This window comes from Herpailurus yagouaroundi, unplaced genomic scaffold (assembly GCF_014898765.1).
Source record: "Herpailurus yagouaroundi ecotype Mexico unplaced genomic scaffold, PumYag 159, whole genome shotgun sequence".
NCBI lineage: Eukaryota > Metazoa > Chordata > Mammalia > Carnivora > Felidae > Herpailurus > Herpailurus yagouaroundi.
This window is the reverse complement of record NW_024412400.1, coordinates 37,223,079-37,243,167: the sequence shown is the minus strand read 5'-3', so window position 1 is coordinate 37,243,167 and position 20,089 is coordinate 37,223,079. Positions and strand designations below refer to the sequence as shown.

Below are 20,089 nucleotides of genomic sequence, written 5' to 3'. Positions count from 1 at the left end.
TCTTTCTTTCTTTCTTTCTTTCTTTCTTTCTTTCTTTCTTTCTTTCTCTTTCTTTTTCTTTCTCTCTCCCTCCCTCCTTCCTTCCCTCCCTCCTTTCTTTTTTCTTTTCTTTTCTTTTTTCTTTTCTTTTCTTTTCTTTTCTCTTCTTTTCCTTCTTTCTTTCCAGGACATTCCCTCTATTTTTTCTCCAATTCGTCTTCTTTTTTAAAGTATTTTATTATGGGAAATTTATTATGGGAAATTTCAAGCACACACAAAAGAGAGATGAGAATAATAAATCCAGTAGAGGCTACACTCAGCTTTGACAATTATCAACAAATGGTCAATCTTGTTTCATCTCTTATCCCTGACCCACTCCTACTGCCCCAGACTATCCTCGACATCATATCACTTGTATTTCACTATGAATCTCTAAATATAAGGCCACTTAAAAAACAAACAATGCCAAAGCACTACAATACTATTATCTCATTTTAAAAATAGCAACAATTCTTTATCATTATCAAAATCTGGACATGCTTACACTTCTCCACTTGTCCTGTAAACCTGTCCTATAAATGGTTTGTTATACAAATAAGGTTAATACAGTGTAATTGCTTGGTATGTCTCATAAATTTTTGTGAATACATAAATACCTCATCTCTCTGCCTCCCAGTCCTCTGAAAATTTTTGTTAGAAAAAGTGGCTAAACTATAGAGTATCCCAGGTGAGATTTTGCTGATAGCATCCCTGTGGTATCATTTAACATGTTCCTCTATCCTTAGTGTTTCCTATAAATTAATAGCTAGATCTAGGGGCTTAATCCTTCTACTGAAATTTCATTTCTGCAAATGTTTTTTATTAACATACAATTAACATAGAAAAATGTGCACAGATAGTAGATGTTCAGTTAAATAAATTTTGATAATTGAATATACCCATATAAGCACCACCCAAACAAGATATAGAATACTTTTATCCACCCAGAAAGTTCTCTTGTGTCTCTTTCTAGTCCATTCTCGTCCCTACTTTGCAGGCAACCACCTTCTGATTTCTGTCACCATAGATTAGTTTTGTCTGTTCTTGGATTTCATGTAAATGGAATTGTATGGTAGGTATTCTTTCGTGTCTGATTTTTTTTTTTGACGTAATGTTTTGAGATTTATCCATGTTGTTCTGCAAACTTATTCATGATTTTTTTTATTTCCAAATGTCCTTTTCTTCTCTGAATGTTTCTTGTTTTCTAGCATTTGTTCTTGTTTCATGGATGCAGTATCTCCTCTTAAATCTCATATGATATTAATTATAAACAAAAAAAATGTTCTATTCATTGCATTGTTTCTGCTCTCTATAAGCTTCTTTCTTCTGTTGGTTTTTGCATAGTCTTTCATTTTGGAAGGTTCTTTCAAATAATAAATGATCTTTGACTATTCATGTTTAAAGCTGACAAGCAGCTTGTCAAATGATGGGCTTCACCATAGGGTGATCCTGCCAAGCCATTTCAATGGGGACCCACCTGTGAGTATCCACAGACCTTTTGTGTTAGCATGCTCAGTTTCCCCAGACAGAGATGCTCCAATACCCCATCTGAAAGGGGTCAGCCTGCTTGTTCTCATTCTGAGAGCTAAGGTGTGGAGGGGATGGAAGGTCTCCCTGTACAAAGTATTTCACTCTCTACAACTCTCAGCTGAGCTATATGTTCCTGGGTCCAGCTTCTCTCTGGTTCAGTCTCTTCTGCTGGGGTTGGAGAGGCATGATGAAAGATTACAAACGACATCCAAGTGCAGTTTAGATGGTGGTGATTGGTAAATTCTACTTAGCAATACTCATTGTGAGCTTGCTCTGTGTGTGGCCCCCTTCCAATTAGCAGATTTCAGAGGTGAGTGACTGTAAGGATTAAAATAGCTAATCAGGACACCAGATAAACATCGGTTACTCAGTAGAAGGTATAGGGTGAAAGGAGAGAACATGCCTTGTCCTAAAACAAAGGATGTAAGACACAGGCTGGGGAGAAAATTGGAAATAATGTACAATACTTACTACGTGCTAAATATTTTCTCAAGTGCTTTACGTGAATTTCTCGTTTCATCTCTATGAAATAATGTACAATACTTACTACATGCTGAATATTTTCTCAAGTGCTTTACGTGAATTTCTCGTTTCATCTCTATGATAAACCTATGAGACAGAAACTATTTTATCTCCTATTTTACAGATTAGAAAACAGAACCACAGAGGGTTTAAATCTTACCCAGGGTCATCCACCCAGGATTCACACACAGGTCTGCACTCTGAACCACGACACTGCACTGCCTCTAGGGAAGTAGGTGAGCTGGCTGTTTCAAACTCTTCCAAGTTCCCTTCAGATTTCTCTGCTCCCCTTAGAGTCCTCTCGTTCCCTCTCTCTATCTATCAAGGACCAAGACCTCATTTTGGTCCATTCTTGCTTAAGCTGCTTCCCTTCCCCTTTCCCCAACAAGCTCTTCATCCTTTGCCTGTATCTCTGCTCATCAGGCTGGCTGGGCTGCTCCACACAAGCAACCTCTGCTAGAAGGTGGGGACCAGACCCTGAGCCATCCTCCAGGACCATCTTGCTCCCTCCCCAGGGAAATAAATGAAGAGTCGGCCCACCATCCTCACAGCACTACAGCCTCTTGGTATAATGGAAGGAGCACAGGACAGCATGCAGGGCAGCTTGAGATGCATTCCAAATAGTTTTCAGGACTATCTTTACCTCTTGGCCCTAAAGACAGAAAATGTCAGTGATGGAATTTTGAAGGGCACCACCTCCTTGAGGAGTGGAGGTATTTCACAGAGAAGAATGGAATTAGAGGCACACGCCAGACTCTGAGCACCCAAATTCCATCGCAGCCTCCAGCTGAAAAAATTAATTGCCTGCCCTTTATGCCATTTGTCTTCTGCATGTGAACTGCCTCCTCAGAGTGGGGTGGGAGGAGAGAATTAGCCAAGCAGCATGGGGCAGGGTCCAACCATGCTGACCTCTCACAGCTTAGTTTAACTCCTGCAGTTACAAAGGGCCCCTGCACATCAGTCTCTGTGTCATCAAAACAGTCGCTTTCAGTCCATGTGACCAGAACTGCCATTGCCAGGGCTATAGGGATCACCCAAGTGTCAGCAGCAACAAAACACTTAGTGGAGGTTTTGTGTATGTTTTTTGTTTTGTTTCCTTCCTTCTCCCCCCCCCCCCCTTTTTTTTTCTTTTGGTTTTACAATGCCTCTTGATGGACCTACATAGTCAAGACCTGGTCAGGCAAAACAAGGTATCCCCAGCATGGCAGGGCATCAAGCATCACACCGCACGGGGTTTAGAAAGCCAATAATGACGCCTCCTTTATACTCCGGGGGGGGGCCGCGGCCGGGGGGGAGCGGGAAGTGCATCTACTACAGTCAACACATGTGTACTGCTTAGGCCCATCAGGACCACCTGACACCTACAGGTGTTGAAAGTTGGAGGGAGGTGCACACGCTAGTCTCAGATCAGGATCAGAGCCAGCCTGTCAGGACCTGTGCAGATGCCCATTACATTGCTCTTGCTGTTGGATGCTGGCTTCCACTGGCCCTGTAGCTGTCCTCACTCTTACCCTTGGGCCCATGGGAGCTGAGTGGCAGGGCCAGGCTGGGCAGTCCCAATGTGGCTCTGGACAGCAGTGGACTGTGACCCTGGCAGAGCTGAGAACAGGGAGGGGACTTTCAATGGGACTGAGAGGGCACAGTTCACAACTTAATAGTTCTGTGTATCCATAAAAAAAAGGGTGTGTGTGCAAGTATGCCTGTGTACGTGCAGGTCCTTCAAGGTCAAAGTCACCAGTAAACCTCCAGCTCCCACTGAATCTGAAAAGTTGGCAAGCTTAAATTCCATCCTTAGAAGAAATGCCAGCGTCGTGCCCCTGGTGCGACCAGGCCAGACTGGAGTTGATGACCGAGTGGGGAGAAATATGCAGAAAAGGAAGCTCTCTGGGTTTGTCGGTGGTGGCCCAGCAAACTGACCAGCAGAGAAAGAAACTGCCCGGGATGCTTCTTCCAACCCCCCCAACCCCAGCTCATCACAAACCAGATCCACTCGACAGCACAATCCAAACAGAAGAGGGAATCAGAATGTACATCTTTTGTTTGCCGTGGCAGGAGAACTGTTGAGCAGAGGAAAAAAACAAGCTGAGCTTAGCGCTATCAGCTGTTTCCTGGGGCTCTCTCCTTCCTTCCTCCGAGGGGGGCCTGGCCGCTTTGTTCTCGTTCCCAGCTGCTCCTCTGCGCCTTTAAGCGGTGGCCTTTGCAGACCTCAGAGGAATGCGGCCTGAGACCCCAGGGGATTCAGCTCCGAGGCTCCGCCTGCTTGCTCAGCCCCAGGCTGCAGCCTCCAGAGTGCCTGCTCTTGCACCTGGTCTGCTTTCTGCTGGCCACTTCCTAGGTGGGCAGCAGGAGCCTCACCAGAGGTGGCTTCCTGCTTTTTGTGACAGCCGAGGGAGGACACCTATTTCAGAGAGCCCCTGCAGGGGATCCAAAAGAGAGGTTTCTGCAATAATGCTTTCCGCAGCTGTACAGCCTGGTGTCATTCTGCTGTGGTTCGGATTCCAGCTCTCTCACTTACTGGTCACCCCCTGCCTCACAGCTCTTACTTCATAGGACTGTGATGAGGATTAAAGCGCAAAGACCTACTGAATACCTCCCAAAAGCCTGGCACAGAGCAGAGCCTTAACAGGTATTAGAGACCACGGTCACCAAGCCTGGGTTCCGGTTGTCTCAGGCAGGACAGCTACCCAAGAAGAAAGACTCCAAAACCTCTGAGACTACATCAGATTGAAATTCAGGGCCTGGCACACGGGCAGAGATCGATAGTCGCGATTCTTCCACTGGAGTGTGTTCTTTGGTGGCTCCACGTTCCCTAGTGGATCTCTCCGGCAGAGGGCTGAGGCCCATTTTCCATGGTGTCTCTAAGATGCTCAGAATGAAACCACAAGTGAGTACCATGTGACTGTGAGGAAGCAAGGCAACTACGTGCCTGATGGGCTCAGTCTACAGGGGAGCTGCGTGCCCCCGCCCCACTGCACCTGCTGCGGCCCCATAGTCCTGCTGGCTCCCTGTGCCTCTCAGAGAACAAAGCACAGGTGCAGAGGTCACCTGAGAAGCCCAGTGCCAACAGGTGAGGCAGAAACAATGCAACAGAAGGAATTGTGACTGAGGGGTCTGGTATTTGGCTTCTGGTAGGATAATCAGAACAATCATTTCTTGAGTACCTACTAAAGGTTTACCCTTTGCTAGGCTTTTATCTACCTTGTTTCTTAATCGTATCATTAAGCTTAAGAGGCAGACAGCCTGGGGTCAAGTGCAGGGCTAAGCCAGCCTAAATGGCATGTCTGTGCCAATTACAAGAAGGCACCCTGCACAGCTTGGGTTGGCCCTCAGTCCTCAGCATCCCTATGGCCGAGTGCCCCACGTGAGGGGTCAGTCTGTGCACCGCAGCCACGGTAAGTGTCAGAACCAGGACTGACACACATACCCCTTCCATCTGGTTGACGCTGAGGATCATATTTCATCAGCTGCACCTGATCTGAATGGATCCTCTGGGCTGCCAACACGTGTCCACATAAACTTCCATGATGCAACTTTTTGGTTCCCCGCATGACAGTCCCCTCCTGCCGCCCCTGCAGACCTCCTGGCTCTCTTTCCTCACTTCCACAACTCACTGGACAATGTGTCTCCAGCGTCCTCCAGTTCCCAGGTCCTCCTATTTACTGCCATCCCAACTCTCTCTTCCTGAGTGTCCTTCCAAGCCTGCTTTGTCATTTTCCTGCCTGAAAGCTTTCAATGGCTCCCCAGCACCCTAGGCCCTGAGTTCAAAAGCCCTTGCCTGACTCCTCCAGCCCCCGAGGGCCTGACATCTGCTATACTCTCCAGTTGTACTCTCTGCACCCTTCCCACCCAGTGACTCCACACTCTGGGCAGCTGCCGAGTCGTTCTGTGCCTGAGCCCCGGGGCCTCTTGGTTCAGGCCTTAAGCTCGGCAGGATTTTTCAACTGTGACAGCACAGACATTGTGGGCCAGATCATTCTTTGTGGTGAGGGCTGCGCTGTGCACTATAGGATGTTTAGCAGCATCCTTGGCCTCTACCCACCAGATGCCAGTAGCACTTCCCCCATCACGACAACCAAAATGCCTGTAAGGATTGCCAAAAGTCCCCTGGGGGCCAGAATTGTCCTCAGTTGAGGACTCCTTTGCCCAGCCTTTACCCTTCCTCCTCACCTGCCTAGCTTGCTTGCCTTTAAGTCTCAACTCAGTTGTCATCACCTCCCCGAAGCCCTTCCCGACACCACAATCCAATGTCAGGCACCCGACCTGGACAACTTTGTTCACATGTATTCTCACTGCCCTTTTACTTGTCAGTCTCCTCCCTGTTCTGGGGCTTTAGGAAGGCAAGCATTTGTGTGCCTGGTTCCCTATACTCAGGGTCCAAGTCTGTACCTGTGATACAACCTTACTTATAAATCACCCCTGACACCCCTCTTTCCCTTACGCCTTTTCCAAATCACTGAGGCCTATTCATTCTGAAATCTCTTCCCAATTCATCCATTGTGCTCTGGCTCCACCAGAGCTGCTCTGTGATCTGAGCTGCTACCTTCTCTCACCTGGATTACAAATGACCATAATCCACCTGAATTCCCTCTGGTCGGTTCTTACTTCAGACTAATGTTCTTTTCTTTTCTTTTCTTTTCTTTTCTTTTCTTTTCTTTTCTTTTCTTTTCTCTTTTCTTTTCTTCTTCTCTTTTCTTTTCTTTCCCTTCCCCTTTCTTTCTTTCTTTCTTTCTTTCTTTCTTTCTTTCTTTCTTTCTTTCTTTCTTTCTTAAATGTTTACTTTTGAGAAAGAGAGTTGAGTGGGGGAGGGGCACAGAGACGGAGAGAGCGAGAATCCAAAGTAGGCTGCACGCTGTCAGCACAGAGCCCCACCTGGGGCTCGAACTCACAAACTATGACATCATGACCTGAGCCAAAGTCAGATGCTTACCACCCAGGTGCCCCCAGACTAATTTTTTCAAAACAGAAATCTAAGTATTTTGTTCCCTTAATTAAATCCTTTCAAAGACTTACTGATACTTTTTTTTTTTAAGTAGGCTTCACACCCAGCATGGAGCCCAACGTGGGGCTTGAACCCAGGACTCTGAGATCAAGCCCTGAGCTGAGATCAAGCCCTGAGCTGAGATCAAGAGATACACACTCAACTGCTCAACTGACAGAACCACCCAGGTATCTCCTTTCTGATACTCTTAAGCAAAAAACTGGAGTCCTTAACATGGCCTGTAGTGCCAGATTTGGTGTGGCCCTTGCCACCTCTCCGGCTTCATTTGAACCACATTTCCTCTTGCCTTGTCCTTTTCCTTTCCTGGCTTCCTTTTATTTCCCCAAAAGCAACAGGTCCCTTGCACTGGCGATCCCACCTGGAGTGGAGACCGTGGTACTTTAGCCAGATCCCCTCTTCAGGTGTGGCCTCCACTCCTCCTGGGATCAAGGCCAGCCTCCAATGCTGTCCTGTGCCCAGCAGCAGCCCAGTGCTAGGGTTAAAAGCTGTACAGAGACTGTCTTGACCCATTATTGAATTTTTGTCTTGTAAATTAAGTCCAATGAGACAACGAAGCATGTGCCTGGGGCGTGCAGCCTGGCTCACACACAGTCCTGTCTCCTGCTACATTTCTGCCTCCCAGTCGTGGGCTCCTGGTTGTCTCCTCCACTGTCTCCGCTCAGCAACTGTCGTGAGTCTCTGCCCCTGTGGAGACCTGGACTCAGGTGTAGGGTTGGGTTCAGGGTTGGGGTCAGGCACATGCTTCCTCAGGCCCAGCTAGTGGGTGGGGGCCTGAGGCCTAGGAGGGTCTTCCCTCACTCCTATCTCTCCAAGCCTGAGGGAATGTGACACTGAATAGCAAATAAAAAACCACCATGACTTGTTCAAAGATTGATCATGGAAGACAGGAGAAAGCTTTTTGCTGATATTTGAATGAGGGTCCTCCATTAGCAATTTGCAAGAAGCTTGGAACTTATATGGCCAGCCCTGGCTGGGAGCATTGACTGCTGATGGCTCACAGCTGCACCTCACCCCAGGCAACTGCCTAGCCCCAAGCTGCCCCCTGTAGCAGCAGGCCAAGGTCACTGACTGGCCCTTTAAGGGATCCCTAAAAGGTATGGCCTCTGAAGGGCCATCCCAACTCAAGAGCTTGTTGAAGGATTGACTGAGGTCTTAGTTCCTTCCACTTCATTGTGGGTCAGCTTCTCCCTCTGACAAGTCCTGCCTTCTTCATGCATACATCTCCTGAGAATGCACCTTAATAAGTCTTCCACATGGAAATGGGTCTCTGAGTCTGTTTCCAGGAAACCCAGCCCAAGACACTCTCCTAGGACTTTGCTGTGTGAATACCTATCTGTCCCTCTGATATCAAGTTATGTTGTATTTCCCTTATGGTTAACTCTCTGCCTCTCACGTGTTAAGTCAAATCCTCCTTGGAGATCCCCATGTACCACATCTTCACAGCATTTGTCATAATTGAAATTTTACATTCCTGTGAGTAATTATTAAGTTCTATCTTCCCCACTAGACTAAGTTCCATGAGGGCAGGAAATCATGTCCATTTTTTGCTCATCATTCTATCTCTTAGGTTTAGCACAGTCCTGGTGTGTGGGAAATGCTGGTACATATATGTTGAATGAAGGAGTGAGTGAATGAATGACTGCCTTTTGAATGAAGGGATGTTAAAAATAATTCTAAGACTATAACAAATATTTCTGAATGCCTTTCAACAGTGGTAAATACTTTGAAAATGGATTTGAAGTTCTGGTAGTGATCAAAAATTACTAGGAATTAATTTAGTTAATGATAGTGGTTGTAATTTTGGTGGAGACCAATGTGTGACCAAGAAATCACCAGAATTCCTCTCCTGTAAGGCTCTTACACTGTTTCTCAGAAGTAAATTCTCAAAGAGAAAAAATTTTGGAGCAGAGTCATAATGATTGTGAGGTATGTAGGTGTTAATTTTTTTTAATGTTTATTTATTTGTGAGAGGGCGCAAGCAGGTGAGGGGCAGAGAGAGGGGAACAGAGGATCCAAAGCGGGCTCTGTGCTGACAGCAGTGAGCTGGATGTGGGCTTCGAACTCTCAAACCGTGAGATCATGACCTGAGCTGAAGTCAGACACTCCACCGACTGAGCCACCCAGGCACCCCTGTGGGTGTTAATTTTGATTAAATACATTCTGAGATCTTTTAAAACTCCCTTATTCAGGGGCACCTGGGTGGCTCAGTCAGTTAAGCATTTGACTTTGGCTCAGGCCATGATCTCGCAGCTCATGGGTTTGAGCCCTGCGTCGGGTTCTGAGCTGACAGCTCAGAGCCTGAAGCCTGCTTTGGATTCTGTGTTTCTGTTCCTCCCCTGCTCGTGCTTTCTCTCTCTCAAAAGTAAATAAGCATAAAAAAAATTTTTTTAAATCACTTATTCACTGTGTCTCTAGCATTGTATTTGGGACAAAAGAGACTTCAGAATAAATATAATGCCCAACCTCTGTCACCCATGATCCCCCTGAATATGAGGATTTGGTCAGAAATGTCAGAGCAGGACAAGGTAACCAAATGTGTCAAAAGGTTTTTGGTCACTGTTCTAATTTCATTCCCATTCCTGACAAAAGAGCAAGTCTTAAAGACTCATGTTCCATAAAATCTGAAGGCCACTGTTCTCCACATAGAATTCAGAAACTGAAAGTCTCTCTGCATGAGTCCCACTGCCCAATTTTCCTATTATATCTTCCTGAAGTCCCTAAAAAAGTGATATGAATTAGTTTTATTGTATGCATGTAGATGTCAGCTGAGAACAGGCAGGAGTGCTTATCACATTTATTAAAAATGCACACAGACAGTGGCTGGGACCATGTTTAGTTATATTGTGCCTGTGTGGGAGGCTGGCTCTGAGACATTAGTCACATCATTCCCTGTGTAGGTGGGGGTGCTCCTTTTTGAAGTCTTCACTCTGGGAGTTCAAGTAGATTTGTGGTTGGTATCCACATCAGACCAGGCTGAGGAAGATATGCTAATGTCATCACATGTACTTATTCTGAGGTTTACTGAGAGAAAGCCTTTCATAGTATTAAAAACCATAGGCTCTATGTCCTGCCCTCTGTGTGAATTTAACAGAGTAGAAACGAACTGTAAGTGCCCTGGTGGGCGCCTGAGTGGCTCAGTCGGTTAAGCATTCAATTCTTGATTTTGGCTCAGATTTTGATCTCACTGTTGTGAAACTGAGCCTGAGTCAGGCTCTGTGCTGAGAGTGGAGCCTGCTTAAGATTCTCTCTCTCCCTCTTCCTTGGCCCCTCTCCCCAACTCACGTGTGTACACAACATGCATGTGCATGCTGTCTCTCTCTGTCTCAAAATCAAAACCAAAACCAAAACCAAAATCTGTAAGTGCCCTCGAATCTGATGTACCCAGATTCATGTCACATATCAGCAATGTGACTTTGAGTGGGTAACTTAACCTCTCTGAATCTCAATTTCTCCATCTGTAAAATGGAGCTATTAATATTCCTACCTCATAGAATCTTCTGTGAGGGTCCCATCATCCCTTGATTAAGGGGTCAGAAGTCTTTCAAACTTTTCAAACCACGGAGGTAACAGCAGTTATTAGGGGCATCTACTGCTTTTTGCCTAGCTGACATCCATTTCTCATTCTTTTCCATCCTGATTTTCCTTTGGAGAACACATTCTCGTGTTTAGATAGGACAGACCTTCTCCCCGGCTCCTGGGAATAGCAGTGATTGCATCCTGGCCAGTAGAATTGGTTGTGCTTGGACATGTGACCTAAGTTGTCCATTGAGAGTCTTCACTGGGAAATGTGAAGGAATTTTTCTTAAAGAAGTGTTTTCTGTCCATGGGGTTGCTCAGTTGGTAGGGTATGTATGAAGATGGCCTCTATGTGGGGATCACCCGAGTGAGAGTGAGGCTAACGTGAAGGACAGCAGTGTGGGGAAACAGAGGGAGAGATCCCCAGGGACACTGCTCAGGCACCTGGATCAGGCCAGTCTTCTGAGCTTCTTAGTTATGAAAACTATTAATTTCACTTCTTAAGTAACTTCACTTTGTTCCATAAGAACCCTGACTGATAGTCCCATAAATCATAGTAACTATTCCATACGTTAATGTTTTGAATTTACAAGTCTTTTCCTCCAAATAATTCAAAGACTTATCTCACAGACTCATAAAACTTGGGAGATGAAGGAGGCCCTTAGGCCTGCCTAAAATGGCAGACAGTAACTCAGTGACACAGCTGGGACAGGGATCCAGGTTTTATGCCTCCCAAGCCAGCACTCTTAAACATCCCTGCCTCTCCCGGTGTGTCTGCCTTGGCCTTTCTCACACCTGAGCGGAGACACCTGTGTCTTTCTTCCCTGGGGTGTCTCCCTCTGTCACCACATTTTAGGAGTGGTTCTGTGCTCACTTCATCCCGTCCACTGATGACAACCACATTTTAAGAGAAGTCAGTCCAGATATGGGTCTTGATGGAGCCTAGGTGAGAGGCCAGGGGCTGCTGAACTCTGGGCATATGACTACTCAGAGCCCAAAGCCTTTCCTCAACCTTCATTACCTCCTGTGTAGATCCTTCTAGTTGCTGCTTGTGGGGACCCAAACCCAGTCTCTTTTTCCTGTAATTCATCTTACATAGTGTCCAAAGCATCTTCCTAAAAGGTCACTCTGGTCATGCCACTTTCTTGTTGAAAAACCTTCAATGGCTCCCTATTGCCTATACAGCAATGTCCAAAGTGCTTTACCTAGTGTCCCCCAATAGCCTTAAAGGGACTGCGCCCTTCCAAGGATGCCTAGCTCCTACCCAGGGAAGAGTGACCCACTTGGAAGAATCAAGTCCAGAGTTTCAAATTCTGTTACAGCCTCACGTTCTATTATGATAGATGGTACACATTCTGAGCCCTATTAGAAAGGACAACATTGTCCTTCTAACAATGTCCAGCACCTTGCTAATATTCTTTATTCATTTTGATGCTATCATACAAAAATCTTTCCCCCAGTTACCTTCCTTTATTAGTTCATAGTTCAGGTCAGAAGTCTGGGCACAGCATGGCAAGGTTCTTTGATTATGATCTTACAAGACCAAAGTCAAGATGTCTGCTAGACTGTCTTCTTATCTGGTGCTCAGGATTCTCTTCCAAATTCAGACGGTTATGGAGCATGGAAAGGACCAAAATCTCAGAGATGTCGATCTCATCATCCTGCAGCTGTGGAATTAATGCCAGCACCACTAATCTCCACACTACTTGTTACATAAGGAAAATAAAGCCCTGTCTTGTTTAATTCACTGCTATTTGGGTTTTCTATGATATACTGCCGAGATCAACCCTTAACTGATACAGCTCCCATGACTATGCCACTCCTAGCCCTCAACCTACTTATTTAACCTCTTCAAGGCTCCTCTTCCACATCCCCTACACGTTCATGTTCCTCAGCTTCTATCCTTGCTCCTCTCCTCTTGGATGCTGCCCAAGTCACGATGACTCCAAATCCCAATATCTAGCCCAGACCTTTCTCCACAGTACCAGACCTGTAGGTCTAGATGCCCAGGGAACATCTGGACCTGCTTGTCACATATACAACACAATCACCGCTGAACTTGCCAGCTTTCCAACATTTTTACTCCTCTATGCAGTCATTGGAGCTAGAGACCCTCCCTCTTCCTTGCCTTCATACCCAGCTGGTCCTGAAGTCCCAGCAGGTCTCTTTCCAATGGTGCCAATCTATTCCCACGTCTTCAATCCTACTGTCTTCAATCCCTCCTAACAAGGTCCTCTACCTTCCATCTACAATCCAAGTTAGTCTTCTAAAAATGTGAACCTACTCACGTCATTCCCCTTGTTAAAACCCTTCAAGGGCTCCTCAACCCCCATAAGAAAGTATTCCAATGACTTTGTATGATCTGAGCCCTACACATCTTGTCAAAATCCCTTATGTTACAGCCACATAAAATCACCTGCACTTTCCCAAACTTGCCATGATTTTTCTCACTTCCTTGGCTGATTGTCCTCCCTGCCTTGTAAGCTGGAAACCGTACAAAAACAAAGTTTCAAGTGAATGTTTAAGAACCTGACTTGGGCCCTTGTCTCCCACCTTTGTGCACAGAAACTCAAAGGTAAAGCCCTGTCAGAATCCCAGAGATTTTGTATTGTTTACTTAACATAATTGCTTAATTAATCAAAGAATTAATACCCTTTTAATCAAAGAATTCTCTGCAGGCCACTTTGAAACAAACTGATCAAAATAAACTAGTTGCCTTTGTTCTCTGCTACAAATTTTCATTCAGAATTTCATCTGTATCCAAATGTAAAACATTCCCCCCTCCACACTCAACGGGAAAGGAGGTATTTACTTTAATGTGCTGTTAGGGGTTTCTTCTTTTTTCTTATCCGATTAAAATTTACCTCCTAGGTTCCTGGAATTTTAGGACCCAGCCCCTAAAATTTTCCAGAGGAGGAAACCGAGGCTTTATGGACTCAGGAATGTAGCACCAGGGAGGTGGTTATCGGCGGAACATACTACCTGCCGACTATGCATTCAGCTCTTTCCATCTCACCATGAAAACACAGACCATTTCCAACTCACAAAGAAAGCTCCCTGTGCCTGCCAGGAAAGGAGAGCAAAGTAACCCCCAAATAACCAGTTAAGCTAATCCTCTTACATCACTCCACTTAAGGCAAGATGACAACATAAGGGCTTTAGGGAGAAGGAAATTAGAAGAATTATGTCCAACACTCCGTTTGCCCTGGGAATAGATCAACCCTCTCCCCTTCTCTCCGACTCTGTACCCCACCCTTGGGACCAAGCGAGAGCCACTCACCCTCTGTGTGACAGGCTTGTCATCCTGGATCTGCACGGCCAGCCCTAGGTCAGACAGCCTGCAGTTGCCGAGGTCATCCAGAAGCACATTCTCCGGCTTCATGTCCCGGTAGACAATACCGAGTGAGTGGAGGTGCAGCACTCCACAGGTCATCTGGGCCGAGTAGAAGACCACCCTGCTCATGTCTAGGCCCCGTGTACCCACACTGTAGATGTGGAACTTGAGGTCTCCCCCATTCATCAGGCTCATGACCAGGCAGAGATGGGACTTGGTTTCAAAGGCATAGGCCAGAGAGACGATGAAAGGACTGCTGACCTTTTCCAAGATTTCCTTTTCTGAAAGAGCCATTTTCTCACCATTTTTCTTCTTCAGCCGCTTCTTGTCCAGTTTCTTACAGGCATACATCTTACCAGTGTTTCTCACCTGGACAGCACATACCTTAGAGAGAGAAAGAAAGGGAGAGGATGAGGTAGAAGTAAGAAGCACTAGTGGGAGAAGACAGCAAGGTTGATACAGGGGATGAAAGGGCAGAAATCAGGTGAGGTGAAAAGATGGCAGGCTTCTGAGAAAAGAGAAGCCAAAAGCAATAGGGGTTCTTCAAGAAAGAGCTAGGACCACAATGAGGTACTCTGCACCCTCCACCCATTAGGGGGGCCATAATGAAAAAGAAAGGGAAGATAGCAAGTGTTAGCAAGGATGTGGAAAAACTGGAACCTTTGTGCATTGCTGGTGGGAACATAAAACGTGGAAGATTTTGGTGGTTCCCCAAAAAGTTAAACATAGACTTGCCACATGACCCAGCCATTCCACTCCTGAGCATATACACAAGAGAAATGAAAACAGGTATTACAATACATGTACATGAACGTTCACAGCAGCACTGTTCACAGTAGCCAAAAGGCATAAAAACCCAAGTGCCCAATAACAGATGAATGGGTAAGTGACATGTAGTCTACCCACACAATAGAATATTCACCCGTAAGAAGGAAGAAAGTACTAATATATCTGCAACATTAGTGAACTTCCAAAACACTATACCCGGTGAAAGAAGCCAGATTCTAAAGGTCACATATTGTGTGATTCCATTTAGATGAAACATCAGGGTAGGCAAATCCATGGAGACAGAGAGCAGACCAGTGGTCGCCAGGGACTGTGGGGAGGGGACTGGGGAGTAACTGTTAATGGGTACAAGGGTGATGAAAATGTCTTGGAACTACACAGAGGTGATGGTTACACAACACTATGATGCATGCATTCAATGCCACTGAAATGGCTACTGGTTAATTTTATGTTACGTGAATTTTACGTCAAAAAATGTTTTTCTAGTTAGAAAGATAAAGAGCTGGGGCGCCTGGGTGGCGCAGTCGGTTAAGCGTCCGACTTCAGCCAGGTCACGATCTCGCGCTCCGTGAGTTCGAGCCCCGCGTCGGGCTCTGGGCTGATGGCTCAGAGCCTGGAGCCTGTTTCCAATTCTGTGTCTCCCTCTCTCTCTGCCCCTCCCCCGTTCATGCTCTGTCTCTCTGTCCCAAAAATAAATAAATGTTGAAAAAAAAAAAAAAGAAAGATAAAGAGCTGATCATGGCAGTGGTATAAAATTGATTCTCAACTTTACTTCAGGATGAATGTTTTCTCAGATACCTGAAGTTTTCTCAAATCAAGTCCATTACCACAATTAAGGGAAACGGAGAGCTCCCGTGGTCGTGTGCTGCTATCATTCTCGTGTCTGGGGGGCACTTCAGTGTGCTCCTGGCATAGACCCCATCATAAAGATTCTTGGCCAACTCCACATTTTGTTTGTCTTTCCCAACCCACTCTCATTTTATTTCACATGGTGGCCAGAAAAAAGATGTGGGAGCCAGCTAGGAATTCTCCACAGGCAGCACTGAAATCAGTTCTAAGTAGGTCCTCTTGAGGTTTTTTTGTTGTTGTTGTTAACGCAAAACCAAATCCTTTTATGCTGTGTACTTCACCTTCCAGCCCAGCCATTCTGAGACACTTACCTCCCCAAAACCACCTTTCCCCAGAACTCGGAACTCATCGAAGTACTTGTCCGACACCGGTTGCATCTCAAAGACCTTCCACTGCAGAAACTTGTCATAGAAGGGGCTGGCCAGGAAATCCCGGAAGGGCTGGTCCTGCAAGAAGGCCATGACCTCAGCCTTGGCCTGTGCCACCAGGGCTATCTGATCTTCCTCGGTGGTGGCTGCTTGGCACTTGGTGGCCAGAGCTGGGCTGAGGAAGGGATGTGGGTGCCCTGGAGCAGAAGCAGCCACACAAGTGGCCACTAGCCCCTGCAGCATGCTGCCCTTGACAGGACCCTCCTCAGCCAGCTCCCAACTCTGCACCTCCTCAAGGAAGGCCACGGCCTCTTGGTATGGGGGCACTGTGGCCAGGAAGTCCCGGAAGAGGCGGCGGCCAATGGGCTGCTGCTCGCACAGGTTGTTGAAGTCCTGGGGCAGGGACTGGCGGAGCTGGGTGCAGGACTGTGGCCCGGGCAGCACCAGACTCCGGCGTCGCCTCTGCAGCTCCTTGCTGTCTCCATCCAAGGTCTTCCGGGCCTGCAGGTAGGCTGTGTTGGCAATCAGGTTGTCCAGGCCCCCCATGTCGACCATGGCTGAGCACAAGGTGTGCTCCCAGGAAAAGAAAAGGAAGGATGGACAGCTGCGGTGGGGACTCAGTACGTCTGGGGGCCAGCTGGATGGTTTCCCTGGTAAGGTTCAGTAGCTTCCAGAGGATTTACAGGGAGTCTTCTAGTCCACGGGTAGCACTGGCGGAGGGTACAGAAAGAGGTTTCTCTTGTAAGAAGCTTTGCTGGCTATGTATAGCCGGCCAGAGAAGGGCACATCACAGGTCATGCTCCCATCCACCAAGAAGAAAGCAGCCAGAAACACCTGTGAAGGCCACTTGTTCATCGTGGGGACATACATACCTGCTTCCTGAATACACAGTTACCACTTTCCAAAGGAAAGGAGTCATTATAAGGTGGTATACTATTTGTTGCCGACAGCATTATTTTATTAAACTCCTTCTAATTTTACACATTTCCTTCCAGGCTCAAGCTAGGTAAACTCCCAGGAAATGTCAGGTCAGTCAGGCAGAGGAACTGTGAGGGGTAGGGGAGGTTTTCTTCCATGTCTAGCAGCCCAACACAGAGCAGGTTACAGAAGGGGATGCTCTGAACTTTGAGTCCTGAGACATGTTCCCAGAGGCCCTCGGGGACTCATGTTGCGGCCCTCAGAGTGGACCGTGGCTTTCCCACAGTCAGTTGCACCCCGAACAGTCCGCAGAGATCATCCAGTTATGGCTTTCCTAGTTCCCAGGAGTCTGAGACTTAAAGTACTGGGTTAAAAAAAAAAAGGGGGGGGGTGTCATCTTGGCCCAAAACATCCCATGAAGTGACATAAGCAGAAAAAGAACACCACTTCACCACATGTGGTTGGAACTGTTCCAAGGGCACAATCTAATAAGTGGAATCCGAATGTGAATGAGCCTCTTCTGTGTTGAGACCCAGAGCAGCACAGTTTCAGGCGTGGCCCCTCGACATCTTTGCCAATACTCCCTCACGAAGCCAGGAAGCTTCCCTCCACGGAGATCGCTCAGAGCCGCCCCAGACCACGACCTCACAAAGAACAGAAATTGGTTTAGACAGAGATCAGGCTAAGAACCTCTGCTCCAAAAATAACACTTGTGTCCTACAGGGAAAGAGTACTCAGGCTTTTTCTTCACAAAGCAAGGCTAAGGCAGCTTAAAAACAAAGTCATTCAGTATTATGCCAGAGTGTTTAAAAGGGAAAGAGAGCGAGAGCGAGATCGAGATCGGAGCGAGAGAGAGAGGAGGGGGGTGGGGGGGGGGGCGGGGGGAAGCTGGTCAATCTTTTTCCAAACAAACAACTTCTAGCACACACTCTGTCCAAACATCATCATGACCACCTCGGTCGGCCTGTCGGGGCCTGCCCTCCGTTCCCCAGAGCAGATACATGCTTGGCCTCATGCTACCAAGAATTATGTAATGAACTCATGGGTGCACTTTGGCTTTCACTGCTGCACTGTAAACCATCACCCCTATGGTAGAGACAGGCAATCTGCGCCAGTGACCACTGCTCAGAAATGTTGGTACTTTTTTTTGTTCTTGATATGTCATCCTGGGTCCACATTTCTGAGTAGTGAAAAACCAGTCTGAGAATGTCTCTTAAGGAGGAAATGCCTTTTCCTGTGGTTCATATGAATACAATGGCAATGGAACAGGGCAGAACTTTGAGAAAATGGTAGAATTGTCATCACATCGGTATTTAACCTTATCGCTGAAAAAAGAATGCTTTTCAGTGATGAACATATATGTTATGAATGGCTTGATTCCACTTGGACTAATACCTTCCTTTATCTCTAGTAATCACTCCGCCCAGCTCTGTCTAATAGAAATATGTGAAGGCACACATGGAACTTGAGATTTCCTAACAGCCACAGTTATAAAAGGAAAAAGAAACAAGTGAAATTAACTTTAATAATATATTTTATTTCGCCCACTATATACAAAATATTATCATTTCAACATATAATTGATATGAGTTGCTAATGAGATATTTTACATCCTTTTTTTAAATTATATTTTTATTGCTGTTGCAAATGTTTCCTTTTGCCATTTTTAAATGTTTATTTCTGTAAGAGAGAGAGAGAGAGAGAGAGAGAGAGAGAGAGAGACATTGATAGCATTAGCAGAAGAGGCGCAGAGAGAGAGGGAGACAGAGGATCTGAAGCGGGCCCCGTGCTAACAGCAGAGAGCCAGATCAGATGCAGGGCTCAAACTTGTGAACCATGAGATCATGACCTGAGTGGAAATCGGACCCTCAACTGACTAAGCCACCCAGGTCCCCTACATACTTTTTATGTCCTGAGTTTTCAGAATATGTTTGTATGTGACACTTACCACACATATCAATTCAAACTACCTACATTTCAAATGCTCAGTAGATACAAGTGGCCAGTGGCTACCCTATTGGACAGCAGAGAGTTAACCCTTCTTTACCTAGTTTTGTCATGAAGAGGAATTGTTCTTATGTTCGTTTGTTTTCTAATCAGTAATCCCATAGGCCATCTGAGTAAAACAAACAAACAAACAAAACACCTCCCTTATTAACTGAAAATTATCTAATTGATGAGAACAGAATGTAGATAATAGTTGAACACAGAGTTTAGAAGCTATAAAATGACTGCATGTTGCCTACTGGCAATTTAAAACAGAGTGTCATTATTTTTAAGTTTTACTGACCTGAAAAAAAAAAAAAGAGGTCTGTTTAAGACAACACTTGATGTGATTACTAACAATTAGGGTCCAGGGCTTTTCCCAACTTGATGAAACAGTAATTGGAGATCCAATTAAATAATAGCATTGTATCCTTAGCTTTAGAAGCCGAGCTAAGCGCTGTGCACATTCAGGACACCCTATGCCAAAGGGGAAAAGTACCAGAAAACTTGGATTGGAGATGTGGCCCAGCGGTTACAAGCACTAACTCCGAGACTGCTTGGGAGAGCTGAATCTCGACTCTAGGAAGTCTTGGCTGTGTGAATCTTTAGCAAGTTACTTAACTTCTCTGAGCTTCAGTCTCATTATCTGAAAACAGAAATAAAGTGCTGATTCTTGAGTAGGTTCTTATGAGAATTAAATGCCAAACAGTGCCTGGCACAATGAAGTGATTGAAAGTACTAGCTTTTAAGTGATGACTATGAAACATCAAAACTTAATCAAAAAGTATGCTTTTGGTGTGTGGGGGGGGGGGGTGACTCTTGATCTCGGGGTTGTGAGTCTGAGTCTGAAGGTGGGTGTGAGATTACTTAAAAATAAAATCTTAAAAAATAGTAGTAATAAAAAGAATACAATTATGCTTTTCTGATATTCAGATTGGAGGTAGGAGAGACCTAAGCAATGTGGAAGAAGGTGGGTTTCTGTGTGCAATGCTCACATAGCATAGAGCGGCCAGTTCAGGGTTTCACGTGACCCTGGAAAGCTGTGGAGTCTGGTGCAGCTAGAAGACAGAGAGACCAGATTCATTCAGTGACATGTACAACTTCTAATAATAAACTAATGTAACTAAATGATTTACTGCATTCTTTCATAAAAACAGAAGACTAAACTCTGTCATATGAAAAAAAGAGATCTTTCATTTTGAAAGAAAAATAAACTTTTATCATTGGGAAAACAATGAAAATATTTTACTACCTTTTATGATT

At 45.7% G+C, this 20,089-nt stretch overlaps 1 protein-coding gene across 2 annotated transcripts in view; it reads right to left on the bottom strand.

The window, feature by feature from the left end:
- Positions 1 to 17,502, bottom strand: part of GRK7 (G protein-coupled receptor kinase 7) — a 29,241-nt gene extending 11,739 nt beyond the window's left edge. Inside the window, exons 1-2 of one of the 2 annotated variants that reach the window (XM_040480360.1) lie at positions 15,866 to 17,502; positions 13,866 to 14,303 (exon numbers count right to left, since the gene is read on the bottom strand). In XM_040480360.1, the coding sequence (XP_040336294.1) occupies positions 13,866 to 14,303; positions 15,866 to 16,477 (1,050 nt within the window). In that variant the 5' untranslated portion in view covers positions 16,478 to 17,502. The remainder of the gene's footprint in view (positions 1 to 13,865; positions 14,304 to 15,865) is intronic. The other variant, XM_040480359.1, reaches the window with a different exon arrangement.
- Between the last annotated feature and the right edge of the window lie 2,587 nt (positions 17,503 to 20,089).